The sequence below is a fragment of the Chiloscyllium plagiosum genome, unplaced genomic scaffold (genome assembly GCF_037043375.1).
Source record: "Chiloscyllium plagiosum isolate Xiang-an unplaced genomic scaffold, Cpla_swu_hap1 HiC_scaffold_44, whole genome shotgun sequence".
Taxonomy (NCBI): domain Eukaryota; kingdom Metazoa; phylum Chordata; class Chondrichthyes; order Orectolobiformes; family Hemiscylliidae; genus Chiloscyllium; species Chiloscyllium plagiosum.
In genome coordinates this window covers 19147999-19173601 of record NW_028270182.1, presented here as the reverse complement: position 1 = coordinate 19173601, position 25603 = coordinate 19147999, and the positions used below count along the sequence as shown (strand labels likewise).

Here is a 25603-nt window from a genome sequence, read left to right as displayed (position 1 = left end):
CAGGGGGTCCCTGGGGAGTGTGTAACAGTATTTTCAGAGGGTCCATGGGGAGAGTGTGACAGTATATACAGGGGGTCTCTGGGAAGATTTTAACAGTATTTACAGAGAATCCCTGGCGAACATCTGACAGTACCTACAAGGCGTCCCTGGGGGAATGTATGACAGTATTTACAGGAGGGTCCCTGGGGAGAGTGTGACAGTATTTACAGGAGGGTCCCTGGGGAGAGTGTGACAGTATTTACAGAGAGTACCTGGGGAGAGTGAGACAGTAATTACAGGGGGTCCATGGGGAGAGTGTGACAGTATTTACAGATGTTCCGTGGGGAGTGTGTGACAGTATTTACAGAGGGTCCCTGGGGAGAGTGTAGCAGTGTTTGCAGAGGGCCCCTGGGGAGGGTGTAACAGTATTTACAGACGGTCCCTGAGGACAGTGTGACAGTATTTACAAAGGGTCCCCGGGAGAGTGTGACATTATTTACAGGGGGTCCCTGGGGAGTGTGTAACAGTATTTTCAGAGGGTCCATGGGGAGAGTGTGACAGTATATACAGGGGGTCTCTGGGAGGATTGTAACAGTATTTACAGAGAATCCCTGGCAAACATCTGACAGTACCTACAAGGCGTCCCTGGGGGAATGTATGACAGTATTTACAGAGGGTCCCTGGGGAGAGTGTAACAATATTTACAGAGGGTCCCTGGGGAGAGTGTGACAGTATATACAGGGGGTCCCTGGGGAGAGTGAGACGTATTTACAGAGGGTCCATGGGGAGTGTGTGACTGTATTTACAGGGGTCTCTGGGGAGATTGTAACAGTATTTACAGGGGGTCCCTGGGGAGAGTGAGACGTATTTACAGAGGGTCCATGGGGAATGTGTGACTGTATTTACAGGGGGTCTCTGGGGAGATTGTAACAGTATTTACAGAGAATCCCTGGTGAACATCTGACAGTACTTACAAAGTGTCCCTGGTGGAATGTATGACAGTATTTACAGGAGGGTCCCTGGGGAGAGTGTGACAGTATTTACCCGAGGGTCCCTGGGGACAGTGTGCCAGTATTTACAGAGACTACCTGGGGAGAGTGAGACAGTATTTACAGGGGGTCATGGGAAGAGCATGGAAGTATTTACAGGGGGTCTCTGGGGAGAGTGTGACAATATTTACAGAGGGTCCCTGGGGAGAGTGGATCAGTATTTACAGGGGATTCCTGTGGAGAGTGTGACAGTATTTGCAGAGGGTCCCTGGGGAGAGTGGATCAGTATTTACAAGGGATTCCTGTGGAGAGTGTGACAGTATTTGCAGAGGGTCCCTGGGGAGAGTGGATCAGTATTTACAGGGGATTCCTGTGGAGAGTGTGACAGTATTTACAGAGGGTCCCTGGGGAGAGTGGATCAGTATTTACAGGGGATTCCTGTGGAGAGTGTGACAGTATTTGCAGAGGGTCCCTGGGGAGAGTGGATCAGTATTTACAAGGGATTCCTGTGGAGAGTGTGACAGTATTTGCAGAGGGTCCCTGGGGAGAGTGGATCAGTATTTACAGGGGATTCCTGTGGAGAGTGTGACAATATTTACAGAGGGTTCCTGGGGAGAGTGGATCAGTATTTACAGGGGATTCCTGTGGAGAGTGTGACAATATTTACAGAGGGTTCCTGGGGAGAGTGGATCAGTATTTACAGGGGATTCCTGTGGAGAGTGTGACAGTATTTGCAGAGGGTCCTTGGGGAGAGTGTCACAGTATTTACAGAGGGTTCCTGGGGAGAGTGTGACAGTACTACAAGGGGTCACTGGGGAGAGAGCAACAATATTTACTGAGGGTCCCTGGGGAGAGTGTGACCGTGTTTGCAGAGGGTCCCTGGGGACAGTGTGACATTATTTACAGAGGGTCCCTGGGGAGTGTGAGGCATTATTTACAAATGGTCCCTGAGGAGATTGTAACAGTATTTACAGAGGGTCCCTGGGGAGAGTGTGACAGTATTTACAGAGTGTCCCTGCGGTGAGTATGACAGCATTTACAAGGGCTCCCTGGAGATAGTGTAACAGTATTTGCAGAGGGTCCCTGGGGAGAGTGTGTCAGTATTTACCGAGGGTCCCTGGGGAGTGTGAGGCATTATTTACAAATGGTCCCTGGGAGAGTGTGGCAGTATTTACAGAGGGTCCCTGGGGAGAGTGTGTCTGTATTGACAGACGGTCGCTGGGGAGAGTGTAACAAGATTTATAGAGGGTCCCTGGGGAGAGTGTAACTGTATTTACAGAGGGTCCCTGGGAAGACAGCAACAGTATTTACTGAGGATCCCTGGAGAGAGTTTGACAGTGTTAGCAGAGGGTCCTGGGGACAGTGTGACATTATTTAGAGGGTCCCTGGGGAGAGTGTGACGGTATTTACAAAGGCTCCCCGGGAAGAGTGTGTTAGTATTTACGGGGGGTCCCCGGGGAGAGTGTGACAGTATTTACAGAGGGTCCCTGGGGTGTGTTTGACATTATTTACAGAGTGTCCCTGGGGATAGTGTGACAGTATTTACAGAGTGTCCCTGGGGAGAGTGTGACAATATTTATAAAGGGTCCCCAGGGAGAGTGTGACAGTATTTACAGGAGGTCCCTGGGGAGAGTGTGACTGTATTTACAGAGGGTCCCTGGGGAGTGTGTGACAGTATTTACAGATGTTCCCTGGGGAGTGTGTGACAGTATTTACAGAGGGTCCCTAGGGAGAGTGTAGCAGTGTTTACAGAGGGCCCCTGGGGAGTGTGTAACAGTGTTTACAGACGGTCCCTGTGGACAGTGTGACAGTATTTACAAATGGTCCCCGGGAGAGTGTGACATTATTTACAGGGGGTCCCTGGGGAGTGTGTAACAGTATTTTCAGAGGGTCCATGGGGAGAGTGTGACAGTATATACAGGGGGTCTCTGGGAGGATTGTAACAGTATTTACAGAGAATCCCTGGCGAACATCTGACAGTACCTACAAGGAATCCCTGGGGGAATGTATGACAGTATTTACAGAGGGTCCCTGGGGAGAGTGTGACAGTATTTACAGAGGGTCCCTGGGGAGTGTTTGACATTATTTACAGAGTGTCCCTGGGGATAGTGTGACAGTATTTACAGAGTGTCCCTGGGGAGAGTGTGACAGTATTTACAAAGGGTCCCCAGGGAGAGTGTGACTGTATTTACAGAGGGTCCCTAGGGAGTGTGTGACAGTATTTACAGATGTTCCCTGGGGAGTGTGTGACATTATTTACAGAGGGTCCCTAGGGAGAGTGTAGCAGTGTTCACAGAGGGCCCCTGGGGAGTGTGTAATAGTATTTACAGAGAGTACCTGGAGAGAGTGAGACAATAATTACAGGGGGTCCATGGGGAGAGTGTAGCAGTGTTTACAGAAGGACCTTGGGGAGGATGGGTCATTATTTACAGATGGTCCCTGGGGAGTGTGTAACATTATTTATAAAGGGTCCCCAGGGAGAGTGTGACAGTATTTACAGGGGCTACCTGGGGATAGTGTAACAGTATTTACAAATGGTCCTTGGGAAAGTGTGACAATATTTACAGAGGGTCCCTGGGGAGAGTGTGACAGTATATACAGATAGTCACTGGGGAGAGTGTGACAGTATTTACAGAGGGTCTGGGAAGAGTCTGAAACTATTTACAGAGGGACCCTGCGGAGAGTGAGTCATTATTTACAGATGGTCCCTGGGAGAGTGTGACAGTATTTGCAAATGGTCCCTGGGGAGAGTGTATCAGTATTTACAGATAGTCCCTCGGGAGAGTGTAACAGTATTTACAGAGGATTCCTGGGAAGAGTCTGAAACTATTTACAGAGGGACCCTGCGGAGAGTGAGTCATTATTTACAGATGATCCTGGGAGAGTGTGACAGTATTTGCAGATGGTCCCTGGGGAGAGTGTGTCAGTATTTACAGAGGGTCCCTGGGGAGATTGCAACAGTATTTACAGAGGGTCCCTGGGGAGATTGCAACAGTATTTACAGAGGACCCCCGGGGGGAGTGGAACAGTATTTACTGGGGGTTCCTTGGGCGATTGTGACAGTATTTACAGAGGGTCCCTAGGGAGACTGTGACAGTATTACAGAGGGTCCCTAGGGAGAGTGTGACAGTATATACAGAGGGACCCTGCGGAGAATGTGTCCTTATTTACAGATGGTCCCTGGGAGAGTGTGACAGTATTTGCTGATGGTCCCTGGGGAGAGTGTGTCAGTATTTACAGAGGGTCACTGGGAAGAGAGCAACAGTATTTACTGAGGGTCCTTGGGGAGAGTGTGACAGTGTTTGCAGAGGGTCCCTGGGGACAGTGTGACATTATTTACAGAGGGTCCCCGGGGAGAGTGTGACAGTATATACAGAGGTACGCGGGGAGAGTGTGACAGTATTTACAGGGCGTCTGTGGGGAGGGTGGAGCAGTGTTTACAGGGGTCCCCGGGGGGATTGTGTCAGTATTTACAGGGTGTCACCAGTGGGACTGTGTCAGTATTTACTGGGGGTCCCCAGTGGGAATGTGTCATTACTTTCAGGGTGTCCCCAATGGGAATGTGTCAGTATTTAGTGGGGGCTCCCCAATGGGAATGAGTCAGTATTTACAGGGGGTCCCCAGTGGGAATGTGTCAGTTTTTACAGGAGTCCCCAGTGGGAATGTGTCAGTATTTACAGGAGGTTCCCAGTGGGAATGTATCAGTATTTACAGTGGGTCCCCAGGGGGAATGTGTCAGTATTTACAGAGAGTCCCCAATGGGAATGTGTCATTACTTTCAGGGTGTCCCCAGTGGGAAAGTGTCAGTATTTACACGGGGGTCCCCAGTGGGAATGTGTCAGTATTTACAGGGTGTCCCCAGTGGGAATGTGTCAGTATTTACACGGGGGTCCCCAGTGGGAATGTGTCAGTATTTACAGGGTGTCCCCAGTGGGAATGTGTCAGTATTTACAGGGCGTCCCCAGTGGGAATGTGCCAGTATTTACAGGGGTGTCCCCTGTGGGAATGTGTCAGTATTTACAATGACTCCCTAGTGGGATTGTGTCAGTATTTACAGGGGTTCCCAGTGGGAATCTGTCAGTATTTACAGGAACTCCCCAGTGCGAATTTGTCAGGTTTTACAGGGTGTCCCAGTGGGAATGTGTCTGTATTTACAGGGGGACCCAGTGGGAATGTGTCAGTATTTATAAGGGGTGCCCAATGGAAATGTGCCAGTAGTTGCTGGGTGTCCCCAGTGGGAACGTGTCAGTATTTACAGGGGATGCCCAGTGCGAATGTGTCATTGTTTACAGGGGGTCCCAGTGGGAGTGTGTCAGTATTTACAAGGGGTGACCAGTGGCAATGTGTCAGGATTTGCAGGCGTTCCCAGTGGGAATGTGACAGTTTTTACAGAGGGTCCCTGGGGAGAGTGAGTCATTATTTACAGAGGATCCCTGGGGAGAGTGTGACAGTATTTACAGAGGGACCCTACAGAGAGTGAGTCATCATTTACAGATGGTCTCTGGGAGAGTGTGACAGTACTTGCAGAAGGTCCCTGGGGAGAGTGTAACACTATTTGCAGAAGGTCCCTGGGGAGAGTATGTCAGTATTTACAGAGGGTCCCTGGGGAGTGTGTGACCATATTTACAGAGGGTCACTGGGCAGAGTGACAGTATTACAGGGGGTCACTGGGGAGAGAGCAACAGTATTTACACAGGGTCCCTGGGGACAGTGTTTGCAGAGGGTCCCTGGGGAGATTGTGACAGTATATACAAAGGGACCCGTGCAGAGTGTGACAGTATTAACAGAGGGACCTTGGGGAGAGTGAGTCATTATTTACAGATGGTCCCTAGGGAGTATGTAACAGTATTTACAGAGGGTCCCTAGGGAAATTGTGACAGTATTTACAGATGATCCCTGGGGAGAATGTCACAGTATTTACAGAGGGACCCGGGGCGAATGTGACAGTATTTACAGGGTTTCCCCGGGGAGAGTATGACAGTATTTACAGAGGGTCCCTGGCGACAGCGAGTCATTATTTACAGAGGGTCCCTGGGAGAGTGTAACAGTATTTACAGCGGATCCCTGGGGTCAGTGTGACAGTATGTTCAGCCGGTCCCCAGGGGGAATGTGTCCATATTTACAGGGATTCCCAGTGGGAATGTGTCAGTATTTGCAGGGAGTCCCCAGTGGGAATGTGTCAGTATTTACAGAGGTTCCACAGTGGGAATGTCAGTATTTACAAGGGATGCCCAGTGCAAATGTGTCCATATTAACAGGGGGTCCCCAGTGGGAATGTGTCAGTATTTACAGGGTAAACCCAGTGCAAATGTGTCCATATTAATAGGGGTCCCCAGTGGGAATGTGTCAGTATTTACAGAGGGTCCCTTGGGGAGAGTGAGTCATTACTTACAAATGGTCTCTGGGACAGTATGACATTATTTACGGAGGGGCCCTGAGGAGAGTGTGACAGTATTTACAGAGGGTCGCTGGGGAGAGTGTGTCACTATTTACAGGGGGGTCACTGGGATTGTTTGACAGCATTTACAGTGGATCCCTGGGGAGTGTGGGTCATTATTTACAAATGGTGCCTGGGAGAGTGTGACAGTATTTTTGGAGGGTCCCTGGGGAGTGTGACAGTATTTACAGGGGGTCCCTGGGGAGAGTGTGTCAGTATTTACTGAGGGTCCCTGGGGAGAGTGTGACTGTATTTAGAGGGACCCTACGGAGAGTGTAACGGTATTTACAGAGGGTCATTGGGGAGAGAGTAACAGTATTTGCAGAGGATCCCTGGGGCGAGTGTGACAGTTATTGCAGGAGATCCCTGGGGACAGTGAGACATTATTTACAGAGTCCCAAGGGAGAGTGTGTCAGTATATGCAGAGGGTCCCTGGGGAGAGTGTGACAGTATTTACAGAGGGTCCCTCGGGACAGTATAACAGTATTTACAGAGGGTCCCTGGGGAGAGTGTGACAGTATATACAGAGGGACCCGGGGGGAGTGTGACAGTATTTACAGAGGGACCTTGGGGAGGATGAGTCATTATTTACAGATGGTCCCTGGGGAGTGTGTAACATTATTTATAGAGGGTCCCTGGGGAGATTGTGACAGTACTTACAGATGGTCCCTGGGGAGTGTCACAGTATTTACAGAGGGACCCGGGGACAATGTGACAGTATTTACAGGGTTTCCCCGGGGAGAGTGTCACAGTGTTTACAGAGGGTCCCTGGGGAGAGTGTAACAGTATTTACAGAGGGCCCCTGGGGAGAGTGTAACAGTATTTACAGGGATTCCCAGTGGGAGTGTGTCAGTTTTTACAGGGGTCCCCAGTGGGAATGTGTCCGTATTTACAGGGGGGTCCCAGTGGGAATGTGTCAGTATTTACAGGGGGTACCCAGTGGGAATATGTCACTGTTTTCAGGAGAGCCTGCGGAGGAAGTGTCAGTATTTACAGGGGTCTTTGTGTAGAATGTATGAGTATGTACGGGGAATCCCTGGTTTGGGCGGCTCGGAATGAGAGGCAGTGTGGGTTTGAGTCAGTATTTCCAGGGGTGCCCTGGGGTGGATTTCCTCAGAATTTCCGGGGACGCCTGCTGGCTTCAGAATTTCCTCGGATTTACAGACAGTCCCTGCAGGAGATGTCAGTTATTCCATGGCGTTACCAGAGTGGGGAGTGTGTCAGTATTTCCACGGGGTTCCTTGGTGGGTGGGTGTGTGTGTCAGTGTTTACAGGATTCCTTGCTAGTCAGTTTTTAGGGTGGTCACGTGAATCCCAACTTCTGTGAGTTCTAGAGTATTGGCTGTCACCTTTTGAAATCCTGGCTCCCTGTCTTTCCAGGAGCAGACAAAGCTGCTGATCACTTCACCAGCTTTGTGTCTGCCATCTCTGGATTATGTTCATGCTCGTGATCAACATTGCCCTTGTGTGGGTCAGTAACGTGGATCATTCTGGGATTAACCTCTGACTGATCCTCTCTAAGATCTCAGACATTCTCATTCCTTGGAGTTGTGGTGTCATATAGTACAGAAGAGACCCTTCGGCCCATTGCTTGCGCATTCCCATCTCCACTGCCTCTGTGGCTGCTGCAGGAATTCACTGTGTGCTCTCTCCATCGTGACAGCTGTGTCTCCATCGTGACCTGTGATGAGCTGCTTGGTGTTTACACACGTGATTGAGTGTGTGGAAGTGTCGCTGTGTCTTGTGTGTGTGTGTCTGTATGTGTGTGTGTGAGAGAGTGTGCATGTGTGAGAGAGAAACTGTATGTGTGTGAGAGAGGGTGTGTGTGAGAGATAGAGAGACTGTGTGTGTGTGAGAGAGATAGAGAGACTGTGTGTGTGAGTGTGTATGTGTGAGAGTGTGTGTGCATGTGTTTGTATGAGTGAGTGTGTTTGTGTGAAAGAGAGTGTGTTTGTTGAGTGAGAGTGTGTGTGTTTGTGTGTGTATGAGAGAGAGACAATTATGTGTCAGGAATGTGTGTTGTTATTGCCCTTCACCCTCCGCTCAAAATCACAGTCATAGAGATGTACAGCATGGAAACAGACCCTTCGGTCCAACCCGTCCATGCCGACCAGATATCCCAACCCAATCTAGTCCCACCTGCCAGCACTCAGCCCATATCTCTCCAAACCCTTCCTATTCATATACCCATCCAAATGCCTCTTAAATGTTGCAATTGTACCAGTCTCCACCACTTCCTCTGGTAGCTCATTCCATACACATACCACCCTTTATGTGACAAAGTTGCCCCTTAGGTCTTTTTTATATCTTTCCCCTCTCACCGTAAACCTATGCCCGCTAGTTCTGGACTCCCCAGGGAAAAGACTCTGTCTATCCATGCCCCTCATGACTTTATAAAATCTATCAGATCACCCCTCAACCTCCAACGCTCCAGGGAAAACAGCACCAGCCTATTCAGCCTCTCCTGATAGCTCAAATCCTCCAACCCTTGTAAATCTTTTTAGAACCCTTTCAAGTGTCACAACATCTTTTCGATAGAAAGGAGACCAGAATTGCACACAATATTCCAACATTGGCCTAACCAATGTCCTGTACAGCCGCAACATGACCTCCCAACTCCTGTACTCAATAGACTGACCAATATTGGAAAGCATACCAAACGCCTTCTTCACTATCCTATCTACCTGCGACTCTACTTTCAAGAAGCTATGAATCTGCACTCCAAGGTCTCTTTGTTCAATCATTGACATGGAATTTACAGAGAATCTTCTAGCTACAGGCCATTTGGAGATCAGCTGATGCTTCACCTTCACAGACCCCTTCCCACCTCCTCTTTATTCCCCTATCAGCATATCCTCCTCGTCCTGTCTCCCTCACTTCCAACCCCAAAATCAATATTAAAAAGGGACAGTACAGCACGGGAACAGGCCCTTCGGCCCTCCAGGCCTGCGCTGACCCATTTTGCCGCCCCCCCCATAGTGAAACTGTCTTCACTGACAGGACCCATATCCCTCTATTCCCTTCCTATCCATGTAGTTGTCCAGGTGTTTCTTGAACGCTGCTATTGTGTTTGCTTCCACCACATCCTCTGGCAGCACGTTCCAGGCATTCACCACCCCTGTGTGTGTGAAAAACTTGCCTCATACATCTCTCTTAAAATCCACCCTCTGCACCATGAATCTGTGTCCCCTAGTATTGACCCCCTACCCTTGGGAAGAGCCTCATACTGTCCACCCTACCTATGCCATTCACAATCTTATAACCTTCTATCAGATGATGCCTCCTGCGTTCCAGTGAAAACAAACCCGGCCTATCCCACCTTCCTTCATTGCTAAAATCCCCCATACCAGGCAACATCCTGGTAAACCCATTCTCTACCCTCTCCAAAGCATCCACATCCCTCTGGAAGTGTGGTGACCAGAACTATACGCAGTATTCCGAGTGTGGCCGAACTAAAGTTCTGTAAATCTGCAGCATAACTTGCCTCTCCTTGTCCTCACTGCCCCTTCCAAAGAAGGCAAGCATGCTATAGGCCTTTTTTACTCCCTTATCTACCTGCGCTGTCACCTTCAGTGAACTGTGGACCTGCACATCCAGATCCCTCTGCATTTCAATACACTGAAGGGTTCTGCCATTCACTCTGTAATTTCCACCTCTATTTGACCGACGAAAATGCATCACCTCACACGTGTCTGGATTAAACTCCATCTGCCTTTTTTCTGCCCATGTCTCCAACCGATCTATATCCTACTGCATCCGTGGACAATCCTCCTCACTATCCACAACTCCACCAATCTCAGTATCATTCACAAACTTACTAATTAGACCAGCCCCATTTTCCTCCAAATCATTTACACAGACCATGAACAGCAGGTCCCAGCACTGATCCCTGTGGAACACCACTCGTCACAACCCTCCGTTCCCAAATGCATCCTCCCACCACTACCCTCTGTCTCCTGTGACTAAGCCCATTTAATATTGTTACTATTTTCCTGGCCCTATCTCTATGGGAGTGAGTCCCACATACTCCCTCTTTCTTGTGGGAGCCAATCCCATACTCTCCCCCCTTTCCCTTGGCAACAAGTGGCATATTCCTCCACTTCACTGTAGGAGTAAGTCACATATTCTCCCCCACTCCCTGTGGGAGTGAGTCCCATATTCTACCCCACTCCCTATGGGAGTAAGTCCCACAGTCTCCCAACTCTGTAGGTGAATATGTTTCTCCTGAGTTCCATATGAGATTGATTAGAGATTGTCTCTAAGTTCTTGTCGACATCCATTTTATCGAATACTCTCCGTGATTGTAAAGACTCTGCGATCAGGTCACCCACTTTCCAACTCTACTCAAAGAACCCACTTGGTGTTTGTACGGGGCACAGTCTTGCTCCCCAAGGGAGAGTGAGGCAGAGAACTAGAGGACCAAGGAGGGAGACCAAAGCATTGCCTGAGCTCAATAGGTCCAGAAGCAACGCGAGATTTTAACCGTCCCTGAGAGACGGGTAGTGTTGGTCTAACTGACAGATGGGAGCCATATCTCACGCTTGGAATATTTTACTGTTCTTGCATGCATGATCCAAAATTGTCAAAACCAAAAAAAAAGGAGAGAAAGAGAAAAGCATCATGGGTCAAAATTCGATATTTCTGAGTAATGAGCACCTCGAAGGTAATGGTGCATTGTTCGCTGTGGGAGCTTTGCATTAGCATCGGTTAACTGTGTTTCCATTGTAGCTCCAACAGCATCCCTCGTCCACTCCAATAGCCAGCACTGGAGGGGGTGGAGGTGGTGTCTGTTATCAACAGCCCAGGAATGACTTCCATGGAGTTAGGGGTCCACGGAGTTTGTGGTGGAGTCGAAGTCATGTGCAAGGGTGAGGGGAGGGAAAATCCTCTCCTCCCAGCGAGTGGTTAGGGTCTGGAATGCACTGCCCAGAAACGTGGGGGGGTGTTAGTCATGGGGCATTGGGACCATTTCTGGGGAATGTGGTACCTGTGCAAGTTGCACCCGGGCAGAGCTGGGACAAATATCCTCGGTGGTTGTTTCACGAGTTCCGTTGGTGAGAATTTACACGAACCTGTCAGGGGAATGGGAACCGAAGCGTAGGCTTGGGTGGGTCAGACTCAGATCAGCAGGCAGGAGGCAGAATATTAGATTAGATTAGATTAGATTACTTACAGTGTGGAAACAGGCCCTTCGGCCCAACAAGTCCACACTGCCCCGCCGAAGCGCAACACACCCATACCCCTACATCTACCCCTTACCTAACACTACGGGCAATTTAGCATGGCCAATTCACCTGACCTGCACATCTTTGGACTGTGGGAGGAAACCGGAGCACCCGGAGGAAACCCACGCAGACACGGGGAGAATGTGCAAACTCCACACAGTCAGTCGCCTGAGGCGGGAATTGAACCCGGGTCTCTGGCACTGTGAGGCAGCAGTGCTAACCACAGTGCCACCGTGCCGCCCATTAGCTGGTGATGTAGTCAGCGACTCAGAAGGACAGGAGGCACACGGACCCAAAAGCAAAGGAAATTGATGGGATTGAACTGTTCACACTTCAACGTACACAGGTGACCCCTGCATCCGCGGGTGATACGTTCCAAGACCTACCAAGGATGCCTAGAACTGCATTTAGGAGAGAAACGTACCTCCCCGTAGCCCCCTGGAATTACTTCTGAAATGTTCCATGCAACATCCGGCAAACTGCAGATAACTGAAACCGGGGAAAACAAATCCGTGGATACAGGGTGGGGGGGGTTCTACTGTCTTAGAATTAAGGGAGATGAACTAAGGGCACAGGTAACACGTGGCAGTGTGATCTTGGTTGCTGTGATGGAGAGCTTATAAAAGGACGGGCAAAACTGGCAGCTCAGAAATCCTGAGCACAGAGTTTTCAGTCGAGAGAGTGGTGCTGGAAAAGCACAGCAGGTCAGGCAGCATCCGAGGAGCAGGAGAATCGACGTTTCGGGCATGTCCTTCATCAGGAATGAGGCTTGTGGGTTAAGGGGTCTGAGAGATAAATGGGAGGGGTTTGGGGTTGGGAGGAAGGTAGCTGGAAATGCCATAGGTAGGTGAAGGTGAGGGAGGAGGTGATAGGTCGGAGAGGAGGGTGGAGAGGATAGATGGGAAAGGTGATGGACAGGTCAGGAGGGCGGTGCCGAGGTTGGAGAGTTGGGATTGGGATAATGTAGGGGGAGGGGAAATGAGGAAGCTGGTGAAATTCACATTTATCCCGTGCGGTTGGAGGGTCCCAAGGTGGAAGGTGAGGTATTCTTCCTCCAGGCGTCAGGTGGAGAGGGTTTGGTGATGGAGGAGGCCCAGGATCTGCATGTCGTTGCTGGAGTGGGAGGGGAAGTTGAAGTGTTAAAGCCATGGGGAGGTGGGTGTGGGTGTCCCAGAAACAATCCACAAAGGATACAGAGTTTTCAGGCAGGGTAGAGTGGGTGACCAAAAAGGAGGGGATTAGCAATATTGGTTAAAGACCAATTACAATTCTGAGAAGGCACGATATATTAAATGAGTTAACAGATGAGACTCTCTAGGCTGAGTTTAGGAATAAAACAGTGACAGTCCCACTATGAGGAGTTTATCACAGACTCCAAACAGCACGAGGGAGATAGAAGAACAGAAATGGAGACTAACTTCTGTCTCGGGGAATAAGAGGGCAGTAACAGTAGGAGGATGAAAAACAATCACGTACAGGTAGTTCTGTAACGAGTCCCTCGTTAATGCAAATTGGCTATAACGTCAGTGGGTGAATAGGTAATGCTGTTTCTTTTAAAGTACGTGTTGGCTATAATACGATTAGACTGCAAACACTTTAAGTGCTGTTTGTATTGCATGATTTTTAAAAAGTGCAGGGTCACACAGGAACACAACTATCGTGTTCTGGAAGAAGGGCTTGTACCATGGCCAGGAAATTCTTCTGAACCAATGCGTGACACAACTCTGGGTTTAGTTTCACGAAATGGAGATGGGCAAGTGGGTAACCGTATCGGAGATAGTGACCACAGTTTCTTGTTTTAGTGTGGAAACTTCGCCCCTACTACTCTACATTTCCCCCTGACTAACGCACCTAACCTACACATCCCTGAACAATATGGGCAATTTAGCATGGCCAATCCACCCTAACCTACAGATCTTTAGATTGTGGGAGGAAATCCACACAGACACAGGGAGAATGTGCAAACTCCACACAGACAGTCGCCCGAGGCTGGGATTGAACCTGGGACCCTGGTGCTGTGAGGCAGCAGTGCTAGCCACCGTGCCACCCACAGATTTAATAATGTTGTAGAAGTGGGCAGAGATAAATCAGGAGCAAAAGTATTTAACTGGGGGAAGGCAAATTTTACAAAACTGAGTAGTGATTTGGCTGTCATGGATTGGACAGGACTGCTAAAGGATAAATCAGTGGAAAACCAGTGGGAGGCGCTAAATAGTGAGAACCTTAGGGCACAAAGCAGACATGTCCGCTCTCGGAATGGTCCTGCCAAATCTAGATCCCCTTGGCTGTTTTGAAAAACAAGGGGAAGATTAAACAGTAAAATAAAACTTAGGATAATCACAAAAAAACTCAACACTGTAGATAGCATAGATGAGTTTAGAAAGCACCAGGGATCATGTGGAAATAGAAATAATGAAATCAAGGAGAGGACATGACAAAAAATATTAGCAAGCAAGATAAGGGAAAAGCCAAAGATGTTTTACCAGTGTGTAAAGAGCAAACGGATAATTTAAGAAAATGTGGAACCTACCACAGATGAAGTTCCCCTTATCTGAAGATGGAGAGAATGCGGGAACAATTTTTAATGAATTTTTTGACTCTGGATTCACAAACGAACAGGATGATGTGAATATAGTAATCCAAGAGGAGCAATGGGAAATATTGAGAGGGAACGTGTTAGAGGAGTTGGAATCATTGAAATTCCCCCGGGGCCGAATGGATTGTTCACTCGGATGTTGAAGGTGGGAGAGGTTTGGAACTCTCTTCCACAAACAGCAGTGGATGCTAGATCAATTGTTCATGTTAAATCTGACACTGTCCCCATCAACACTCTCTCAGGACAGGGACTATATGGGGTTAGATAGACTCATAGAATCCCTACAGTATGGAAACAAGCCCTTCGGCCCAACAAGTCTACAGCGAACCTCCTAAGAGTAACTCACCTAGACCCATTCCCCTATCTGAAAATCCTGTACTTACCCCTGACTTATGCACCCAACCTACACATTTGTGAACACTATGGGCAATTTAGCCTTGCCAGTTCACCCTAACCTGCACATCCCCTGGGCACTATGGGCAATTTAGCATGGCCAATTCGCCCTAACTTGCACTTCTTTGGAGTGTGGGAGGAAACCCACACAGAGACAGGGAGATTGTCCAAACTGCACACAGTCGCCCAAGGCTGGGATCAAACCCGGGTCCCTGGTACTGTGAGGCAGCAGTGCTAACTACTGAGGGACTATGCCGCCCCATGGTTCTTACGTTCCCAGATGCTCCTCCTCCATGTTGGATGATCTTGGGCCAGCGATTCCCAGGTGTCAGTGGGAATGCTGCATTTTGCCAGTGAGTGTATCCGTGAGGCACTTGCTATGTCCACCTGGGGCCCGCCCGCCATTCTGGAGCTGGGAGTAGAGAGTACCTACTGCGGGGGAGTCTCATTGGGACGGCGTGCCCAACCCATTGCAGCCAATCAAGGATGGTCAGAACCTCGATACCTGGTTGAGGACGTTGGTGCGTCTGTCTTCACAGTGGATTGGCAGGATCTTGCGCAGACAGCGTTGGTGAGACTGCTCCAGCACATCGAAGTCCCTGCTGGAGACAGTCCATATCTCAGAGGCTTATGGGGAGGGGGGTGGGGGCGGGAACCACCACAGCTCTGTAAACCAGAGTGTCGGATCTGATATTGTTGTTCTCGAACACACGATTTCCTCAGGCAGCTTAAGACTGCACTAGCACACTGGAATTGAACTGAATCTAAAGGTGGCTTCATAACAGGAAATAAAGATAGCGGCCTTTGCGAGTGGAAAGCTGTGTCAATGCTGTCCCACAGTGTTGGGACCCCCTGCTGTTTATTTAATACACTAACAATTTGAACTTGAATGGGCTGGGCACAACTGGGAAATCAGCAAGAAACACAGAAATGGACAGTGTATCGTGGGTTATGTATTAGATAGCTGTAAGCTCAAATTGATATAGATGGGTTGGTTGAGTGGACAGGAAAGTGGCAGGTGGAGTTCAACTCTGATAAGTATTAGGTAATGCAACAGTAAAAGGGAATACACAGTAAACGGGAATATACTGAGAGAGGGAGATGAAGTGAGAGATTTCAGTTTGCAAGTGCAAGTAGATAAGGTTGTTAGGCAGCTCTGCGGAATGTTCTCCACTAGCAGAGGAATAGAGCACAAAAGTAGGGATATAATGATGAAACTGTATAAGATACAGGTGAGACCACGAGGGGAATATTGTGGGCAGTTCCGGTCACCACGTTACAGGAACAACGCAACTGCTCTGGAGAAAGTGCAGAGACAATTTATCAGAATATTGCCAGGGCTGGAGAGTTGTAGCTACAAGGAGAGGTCGGAAACGTTGATGTTATTTCCTTTCTAACAGAGAAAACTGGGGCGACATAATTGAGGTCATAGAGTCATAGAGCTGTACAGCACGGAAACAGACCCTTCAGTCCAACTCGTTCATGCCGACCAAATATCCCAACCCAATCTAGTCCCACCTGCCAGCACCCGGCCCATATCCCTCCAAACTCTTCCTATTCATATACCCATCCAAATGCCTCTTAAATGTTGCAATTGTACCAGCCTCCACCACTTCCTCTGGCAGCTCATTCCATACATGTACCGCTCTCTGCGTGAAAAGGTTGCCCCTCAGGTCTCTTTTATATCTTTCCCATCTCACCCTAAACCTATGCCCTCTAGTTCTGGACTCCCCGAACCCAGGGAAAAGACTTTGTCCATGCCCCTCATGATTTTATAAACCTCTACAAGGTCATCCCTCAGCCTCAGAATCTGCAGGGAAAACAGCCGCAGCCCATTCAACTTCTCCCTGTAGCTCAAATCCTCCAACCTTGGCAACATTCTTGTAAATCTTTTCTGAACCCTTTCAAGTTTCACAACATAGACAAGATTGTGGGAAGTACAGATGGGAGTAGGCAGGAGGAACCTTGGCAGACGGTTCAAAAGCCAGGTTTCATAGATTCAAACTCAGCAGCAGAAAGATTAGATGTGGGTGGTGGGGGTGTGGAATTCACTACCTGGGTTGATGGTGGAGCAGAGATCCTTAAACTCTATTAATATGCAGATCCAGGTACATTTTAAGTGCTATAAGACGCAGGGATATGGGCCATGTGCAGAACATGGGATTAGAAAGGACACCAGGATACATGAATACCAACTAGCCACAAACTAGTATCCTCACGTACTGGTAAGGAAGGACACCACTTCGACTGGGACAACACATCCATCCTAGGACAAGCCAAACAAAGACATACACAAGAATTCCTAGAAGCATGGCATTCCAACCTGAGCTCTATCAACAAACACATCAAGTTAGACCCCATCTGCCACCCCCTGAGAAAAGGAGCAGGAAGTGACTTCACCACAGGAAATAACATCACCGCAGGAAATGACATCACACGCCCAAAGAAACCCAAACATATAAATAGAAAGCAGGAATTTTCAGCATTACTTCGCCTGAGGCCCACTGAAGATGTCACCTAGTAGGGTGATGAAACATCTGGAAATAAACCTTCCAGCTCAGCAAGCAAACCTACATCCAAAACTTCAACCTAAGCTACAAATCTTCTCAAAACTCACTGGATGTCTTTGGGTGCATGAACTGGTTGGGCTGAATGGCCCACCCCCGTGCTGTTTCACTCCTGTCGTCCAGTTTACCTCCAGTGTAAACCAGTAGAGCAAGCTTTCCTCTGCATCTAACCCTATGTGATTCCTGTCCAGTGAGTGTTAGAGGTGGAGTAGATTTTTCTTTCTGTTTAAAGGAGTAGAGGGAGTGTAACTCTGTAGCAAACCCATGTCCTGAGAGTGTTTGATGGGGGACTTTCCTACGGGAGATTTACTCAATAGTTAACCCCAGACTGTACCTGCCCTGGGAGTATTTGATGGATGGTATCAATGGAGCTTTATTTTCTGTTTGCTTTCAGTCTAAGAGAGTAGAGGGAGCTTTAGTTTAAGGTTAAAGAGTAAAGGCGTCCTTACTACGTATCTCACCCCGTGCGGTCCCTGTCACAGGAGTGCGAGATGGGGACATTGTAAGAAGATGCTTTACTTTAATCAGTGGGGATGTAAGTGATTGTAATGAGGTCAGCCAATGGACCTCAAAGAATATCTTCTGAACAGTTCTGAGGAAGGGTCACCTGACCCGAAACGTTAACTCTGATTTCTCTCCACAGATGCTGCCAGACCTGCTGAGCTTTTCCAGCAATTTCTGGTTTCGTTTCTCATGGGATACGAGTTCTCTAATTGGGCTGTTAACTCAGTCCAAGCAGGGAGCCCGGCGACTCCCCTAAACAGGGGTGTCAGAGGTTCTGCTGACTCTGTGAGCCGGCGCTGAAAGCACTGGGTCAATATCAAGGACACTCCATGTGGAAATGAAGGGGGACTTTGTGACAGGACTCCAGTCTCTGTGGAGCAAGTTTTCTCCAGCTCTGTGCTGAGCCTGTCCTGGGAGTATTTGACGAGGACAGTATAGAAGAAGTTTTTACTCTGTTCCTAAACCCATGCTGTCTGTCCTTGAAGTATTTGATGAGGACAGTGTTATGGACTAAACCAGGCCACTCAAAACATTCTGAAGCAGGCAGTCCACATGATAACTTTGCAATTTGTCTCAGTAAGTGTAGAGTGAAAATTACCCGGAGTAATTTAGTGAGGTTGGCTACCAGGTTTTAAAACAGACAAAAACTTATTCACAAAGAACACAATAAAGAACCCTTACAGAACTCAGTCTACCCAAAGTAGACTTAATTATGCTGTTCCAAATAAACACAACAGTCCCAATGAGCAAACTCCCTTAAAAACCAGTACAAATAGAATACAGGAGAGAGAGGGAGAGTTTCCACATAGCTCACAGTTGAACTCACAGCCAGTTCTGGATTAAGTAAACTGGCTCAGCCCAGCCAGAGAGCTGACCACTCCCCCTTCATTATACAGGTCACTTCTAAAACATGACCGCTTTGACCATCACCATCCCTGGATATGCCCTGTCCCACCGGCAGGACAGATCCAGCAGAGGGAGCGGTACAGCGGGATACAGTTATCTTGGGAGTCCTCAACATTGACTCCGGACCCCATGAGGTTTTGCAGCTTCAGGTCAAAGTTGGGCAAGGATACCTCCGGCTGGTGACCACGCTCCGTCCTCCCTCGGCCGATGAATCGGTACCCTAATCGACATTTCAAGGAAGCACTGAGGGTGACTAGGGAGCAAAATGGACTCTGAGTGGGGGATTTCATTGTCCCACCACCAGAAGTGGGTCGGGCAACAGCATTACTGATGGAGTTGGTCGGGTCCTACAGGACATTGCTGCTAGACTGGGGTCTGCGGCAGGTGGTGGGGGGAACCAACATGGGGGAAAAACATACTCAATCTCATCCTCACCAACCTGCCGGCTGGAGATGCATCTGTCCATGGTAGTATCACTAAGACCTGGTGGAGATACAGTCTCACCTTCACTTGAGAATAACTTCCATCATATTGTGTGGCACTATCACCGTGCTCAATGGAACAGACTTCAAAGCAAATCGAGACTGGGCATCCATGAGATACTGTGGGCAATTAACAGCAGCAGAATTGTACTCCAGCACAAACTGTAACCCCATGGGCCAGCATATCCCCTACTGGATCAAACCTGGTTCAATGGAGAGGGCAGGAAGGCACGCCAGGAGCATCACCAGGCATACCTGAAGATGAGGTGACAACCTGGTGAAGCCCCCAAACAGGACGACTTGCCAAGCAGCATAAGCAGCCGGTGACAGAGCAAAGTGATTCCACAGCCAATGGATCAGAGCGTAGCTCTGCAGTCCTGTCACATCCCGTCGGGAATGGCTGTGGACAATTCATCAACTCACTGGAGGAGGCGGCTCCACAAATATCCTCATCCTCAATGATGGAAGAGCCCAGAGCATCGGGAGAAAGATAAGACTGAAGGTTTCACAGCGATCTTCAGCCAGAAGTGCCGAGTGGATGATCCATCTCGTCCGCCTCCAGTGGTCCCCAGCGTCACAGAGACCAGTCTTCAGCCACACTCTATTCCCTCCACGTGATATCGAGAAACGGTTGGAGACACTGGATACTGCAAAGGCAGTGGGCCCTGATAACATTCCGGTAATAATACTGAAGATGTTTGTTCCAGAACATGCCGCTCCCCTAGCCAAGCTGTTCCAGTTACACTGGCGCCTACCCAACAATGTTGAAAATTGTCCAGGTATGTCCTGTATATAAAAAAAAGGACAAATACAACCCAGCCAATTATTGCCCCTCAGTTTACTATCATTTATCAGTATCCTCAGGGGAGTGTCCCAGGCCCAACCATCTTCAGCTGCTTCATCAATGACCTTCCCTCCATCAGAAGGTCCGAAGTGGGAATGTTCACCGATGATTGCACAGTGTTGAGCAACATTCACCACTCCTCAGATACTAAATCAGTCCCATGTTCAAATGCAACAAGATCTGGACAATATCCAGGCTTGGGCTGACAAGTGGCAAGCGACATTCGCTCCACACAAATACCAGGTTCTGACGATCGCCAATAAGTGACAATCTAACCATCGCCCTTTGACATTCAATGGTGATACCATCACTAAATCCCCTATGGTCAACATCCTGGGAGTTATCATTGACCAGAAACTCAACTGAACTCACCACATAAACACAGTAGCTACAAGAGCAGGTCAGAGGCTGGGAATCTAGCCTGACTCCCTAAATCCTGTCCAACATCTACAAGGCACAAGTCAGGAGGGTGAGGGAATACTCCCCACTTACCTGGATGAGGGCAGCTCCAACAACACTCAAGAAGCTCGACACCACCCAGGACAAAGCAGCCCCTTGATTGGCACATTTGCAAACATTCCCTCCCTTCCCCACCAGCACTCAGTAGCAGCAATGTGTACCATCTACAAGATGTCCTGCAGAATTTCACCAAAGATCCTCAGGCAGCACCTTCCAAAGCCACAACCACCTCCATCTAGAAGGACAATGGTAGAGATACACGGGAACACCACTACCTTCAAGTTCCCCTCCAAACCACTCACCATCCTGACATGGAACTATATCGGCATTCCTTCACGGTCACTGGGTCAGAATCCTGGAATTCCCTCCCTAAGGGCATTGTGGGTCAACCCACAGCAGGTGGGACTGCAGCTGTACAAGAAGGCAGCATCCGAAGAGCAGGAGAATCGACGTTTCGGGCATAAGCCCTTCATCAGGAATGATTCCTGATTAAATTGCTGATGAGGGGCTTCTGTCCTAAAGGTTGATTTTCCTGCTCCTCGGATGCTGCCTGACCTGCTGTGCTTTTCCAGCACCATACTCTCTCATCGCTGATCTCCAGCATCTGCAGTCTTCACTGACGCCAAGACTCTGAGGAGCATTGATATACAGAAGAATCATTGGGTCCAAGTCACTGGTTCCCTGAAAGTGGCAATACAAATGGATCAGGTAATAAAGGAGGCAAGTGGTATATTCACCTTCATTGGTCGGGGCACTGAGTATAGAAGTTGGGAAGTCATGTTTCACCTGTATGAGAACAAAGACCAAAGCAGCACAGGAACAGGCCCTTCGGCCTGCCAAGCCTGCACTGACCCATTTTGCCCTTCCATACTAAAACTGTCTTCACTGACAGGGCCTATATCCCTCTATTCCCTTCCTATCCATGTAGTTGTCCAGGCGTTTCTTGAACGCTGCTGTTGTGTTTGCTTGCACCACATCCTCTGGCAGCACGTTCCTGGTACTCACCACCCCTGTGGCCTCACACATCTCTCTTAAACTCCACCCCCTGCACCTTGAACCTGTGTCCCCTAGTATTGACCCCCTACCCTGGGGAAAAGTCTCATACTTGTCCACTCTACCTATGCCATTCACAATCTTATAACCTTCCATCAGGTGACCCCTTAACCTCCTGCGTTCCAGCGAAAACATACCCAACCTATCCAACCTTCCTTCATCGCTAAAATCCCCTATACCAGGCAACATCCCAGTAAACCCTTTCTGTACCCTCTCCAAAGCATTCACATCCTTCTGGAAGTGTGGTGACCAGAACCGTACGCAATATTCCAAGTGTGGCCTAACTAAAGTTCGGGAAAGCTGTAGCGTAACTTGCCTCTCCTTGTACTCAGTGTCCTTTCTGTTGGAGAAATTAGCCCAGTAAAACAGAGATTACAAAACACAGCTCAAAGTGAAATTAACAAATCGTTTATGAACACGGCGATATCGCGGAAGAGAAACTGACCAAGCTGAAACAGCACAGTCTGCCCAGATAGGTGGAACTCTCTTCCTCTAGGAGAAAGTGAGGGCTGCAGATGCTGGAGATCAGAGCTGAAAATGTGTTGCTGGAAAAGCGCAGCAGGTCAGGCAGCATCCAAGGAACAGGAGAATCAACTCTCTTCCTCTAGCTGAAAATCAAGCGAGGTTTTATTGGTGTCGTGTAAAATGCTGTTAATTAACAACAGGGAAAATACAATGTATTTGATAATAAAAGCAGTTATCAGAAGAATGGCCTGAATATCGATAAAGTGAGGAATCCTGGCAGCACTGATCAATTCCTAATGGAATCAGGAGATTCCAGCTCTCTTCCCAGGGAGGTGGGAGTGTCCCTTTTCCTGACAGTAAGGTGTCTCCATTGTTGCTCGCCTGTGAGCGAGGTATGCTGGTGCCTCTCCGTCTGACCTGTCCTTTGGTATCTCTAGGGTATGAGACTGCCCTTAGGTCTTTAGGACAGCTGTGTTGATTGGGTCCAGGAAGCTTATTGTTTTTTTTTATTTAACCCCCACACTACCGCCTAACTGCGGTAGTGCTTATCTTTTCCCCAGCACCCATGGTGTGTGTGTATAGGTGTGAGACACAGTGAAAGACACAAAGTGCACGAATCTTTATTCAATTTCCACCACCAGGAAGATAGGAAAACACCCGGGTGGCCAGTGACAAACACCACCCTTTCCAGGAAGCTTATTGTTAGTTGTCTTGGGAAGTATACTCCCTGGTCTGTGAGTGGTCACTGCTGAGGCATTCTGGGTGTTCTTGGTTTAGACAGGCCCAAAGTATTCATTTAGGACCTCACCAACTCTTCTGCCTTCAGATTCCTTCTTTTGTCCTTGAGTGAGCCAACCGTTTTCCAACACTCTTGTCTTTTATATATGGATAAATTTACAGCGCAGTACAGGGCTCTTATAGAACATTACAGCACAGGCCCAGCAGTACAGAGACCAGAGAGAGTGGACGAGGGAGCGAGGAGAGGGAAAGGGCATTAAAACAGCAGAGTGGACCAAATGGGCTGCTCCTGTACTCAGGGAGGGTTCGGAATTACCGGGTGGGAAGGTCAAGGGGGAAAGACGACATCGGCTGAGTATTTTGGGTCTGTTTTGCTCCATTGTTATGTCTGTGTGTCGTTTTCGATGGTACGCGGTGGTACATGACGAGGGTGAAATGGCGACCGCAGTGAAAGCCCCTCATGCCTGAGGTTTCCGTCTCTCCCCCCCCACCCCCACCGCAGGTCTGTTTCAGCGCGCCATTGCTCAGAGTGGCACCGCCATCTCCAGCTGGTCGGTCAACTACCAACCAGCCAAGTACACCCGTATCCTGGCCAAGAAGGTGGGCTGCAATTTCCCGGAGACCGTTGACGTGGTGGAGTGCTTGCGGCGGAAGTCTTACCGTGAGCTGGTTGACCAGGACATCCAACCCACCCGGTACCACATCGCCTTCGGGCCTGTCGTCGACGGCGACGTGCTCCCGGATGACCCCGAGATCCTGATGGAGCAGGGCGAGTTCCTCAACTACGACATCCTGCTGGGGGTGAACCAGGGCGAGGGCTTCAAGTTTGTGGAGTCCCTGGTGGACAACGAAGACGGCATCTCAGCCAGCTACTTCGACTTTGCCGTGTCCAACTTCGTGGACAACCTGTACGGGTACCCAGAGGGCAAGGACATCCTGCGGGAGACCATCAAGTTCATGTACACCGACTGGGCAGACCGTGACAATGGCGAGATGCGTCGCAAGACCCTGCTGGCGTTGTTCACCGACCACCAGTGGGTGGCGCCGGCCATCGCTACCGCCCGGCTCCACGCCGAGTACCAGTCCCCCACCTATTTCTACACCTTCTACCACCACTGCCAGAGCGAGATGAAGGCGGTGTGGGCTGATGCTGCGCACGGCGACGAGATCCCGTACGTCTTCGGGATCCCCATGATCGGTGTCACTGAGCTCTTCCCCTGTAACTTCTCCAAGAACGATGTCATGCTCAGTGCCGTGGTGATGACCTACTGGACCAACTTTGCCAAGACCGGGTGAGTGAGCGAGCAAGTGTGCCATCCTCGGGGGTGGAGTGGGGTAACCGACTATCCCTGGGGTAGGGGGTGGGAGTGTAAGGTCACCGGGTTCGCAGCCCGGGATTGGATAGGGGTCGAAGGGTGTGGGGAGGCGGGGCATTGGTGAGGCCCCTCTCTGAAATCCCAGCATGCTTCCATAACACCCCCAACCCCTCCTGGCATGGCCATTGGATTGTAAGACCATCAGACATAGGAGTTAGGCCATTCAGTCCATCAAGCCTGCTCTGCCATTCAGTCATGGCTGATAGGTTTCTCAATCCCATTCTCCTGCTTCCTCCCTGTAACCCTGGATCCCCGTGATACTCAGGAACCTATCGATCCATCTCATTCTTAAATATATTCACTGACCTGGCCCCCACAGCCTGATCGTTGGAAAACCCATCACGATTCACCATTATCCTTCAGGGAAGGAAATCTGCTGTCCTGACCCAGTCTAGGCTTACATTTAACTCCACATCCACAACAATGTGGATGACTCTTGACCGTTCTTTGAGTAATTAGGGATGGAGTTTGAATGCTGGGCCGGGTAAGTGCTGCCCATTGCCAGTAAATGGATGAATAAACGATTTAAAATACCCTTTAAAACCTTCTTGTTTCGGTGCTACAGTGGGCCAAGAGCACGCCCTATTCTTCATACCTGTGCATACCATTTACATTCAAACTAAACCCCGACGAGAGAGAGAGAGACACACACAGAGTTTAACCTGAGAGTCTCCATGGCTCAGACAAGGAGAGTCAGATAACATTCCAGCGCAGTACAGGTTCTTTGGCCCTCCATGCTGTGCCAACCTGTGGAACCAATCTGAAGCCCGTCTAACCTGCCCTATTCCATTCTCATCCACATGTATATCCAATGACCATTGAAATGCCCTTAAAGTTGGCGAGTCCACTCCTGTTACATTCCACGCCCCTTTGTGGTGGTCTTTTGTGGTAACCTCACCTATGATAGGGGTCGGACCCATACGCGTTGGCATCACTCCACATTGCAAGCTAGCTGTCCAGCGAACTGAGCTAACCCCACGCCACCGTCCAAACGTCCTCTTGAACCCCTCCCCCACATTTCCGGGTGGTGCATTCCTGAGACGCGCGTCGTGTGAAGTCACGTTCCCTCAGGTCACCCTCGTTTCGGGAAGACAAGACCTGAGTGATTTGATTGGGTCTTTCATTGCCTCCGTTTCCCCGCAGAGACCCCAACAAGCCGGTCCCCCAAGACACCAAGTTCATCCACACCAAGCCCAACCGCTTCGAGGAGGTTGCCTGGACCAAGTTCAACTCCAAGGAGAAGCCCTACCTCCACATCGGCCTGAAGCCGCGGATCCGGGAGCATTACCGTGCCAACAAAGTGGCATTCTGGCTGGAGCTGGTCCCCCACCTCCACAACCTGCACGAGCTCCTCCAGTACACCTCCACCACTACCAGGAGCCCTCTGGAAGAGCCCTTCATGACCAACGGGCCCACGGCAAAGGCTGGACGGTCCCACCAAACGGCCGTTTGTCACCTCGCCCCCCCGAGCAGGAGCACACCGACCACCCACCCAACTACGCCCGCCTGCCCAAGGACTCGCGGGACTACTCCACGGAGCTGAGCGTGACCGTGGCGGTGGGGGCCTCGCTGCTCTTCCCTCAACATCCT

At 49.5% G+C, this 25603-nt stretch overlaps 1 protein-coding gene across 1 annotated transcript in view; it reads left to right on the top strand.

The window, feature by feature from the left end:
• The window catches only part of LOC122544416 (neuroligin-2-like), a 333176-nt gene that overhangs the window by 299356 nt on the left and 8217 nt on the right, over window positions 1–25603 (top strand). The window contains 3 exon segments of the mRNA XM_087982876.1: window positions 23140–23929; window positions 25157–25416; window positions 25419–25594. Of these exon segments, the coding sequence (XP_087839002.1) occupies window positions 23140–23929; window positions 25157–25416; window positions 25419–25594 (1226 nt within the window).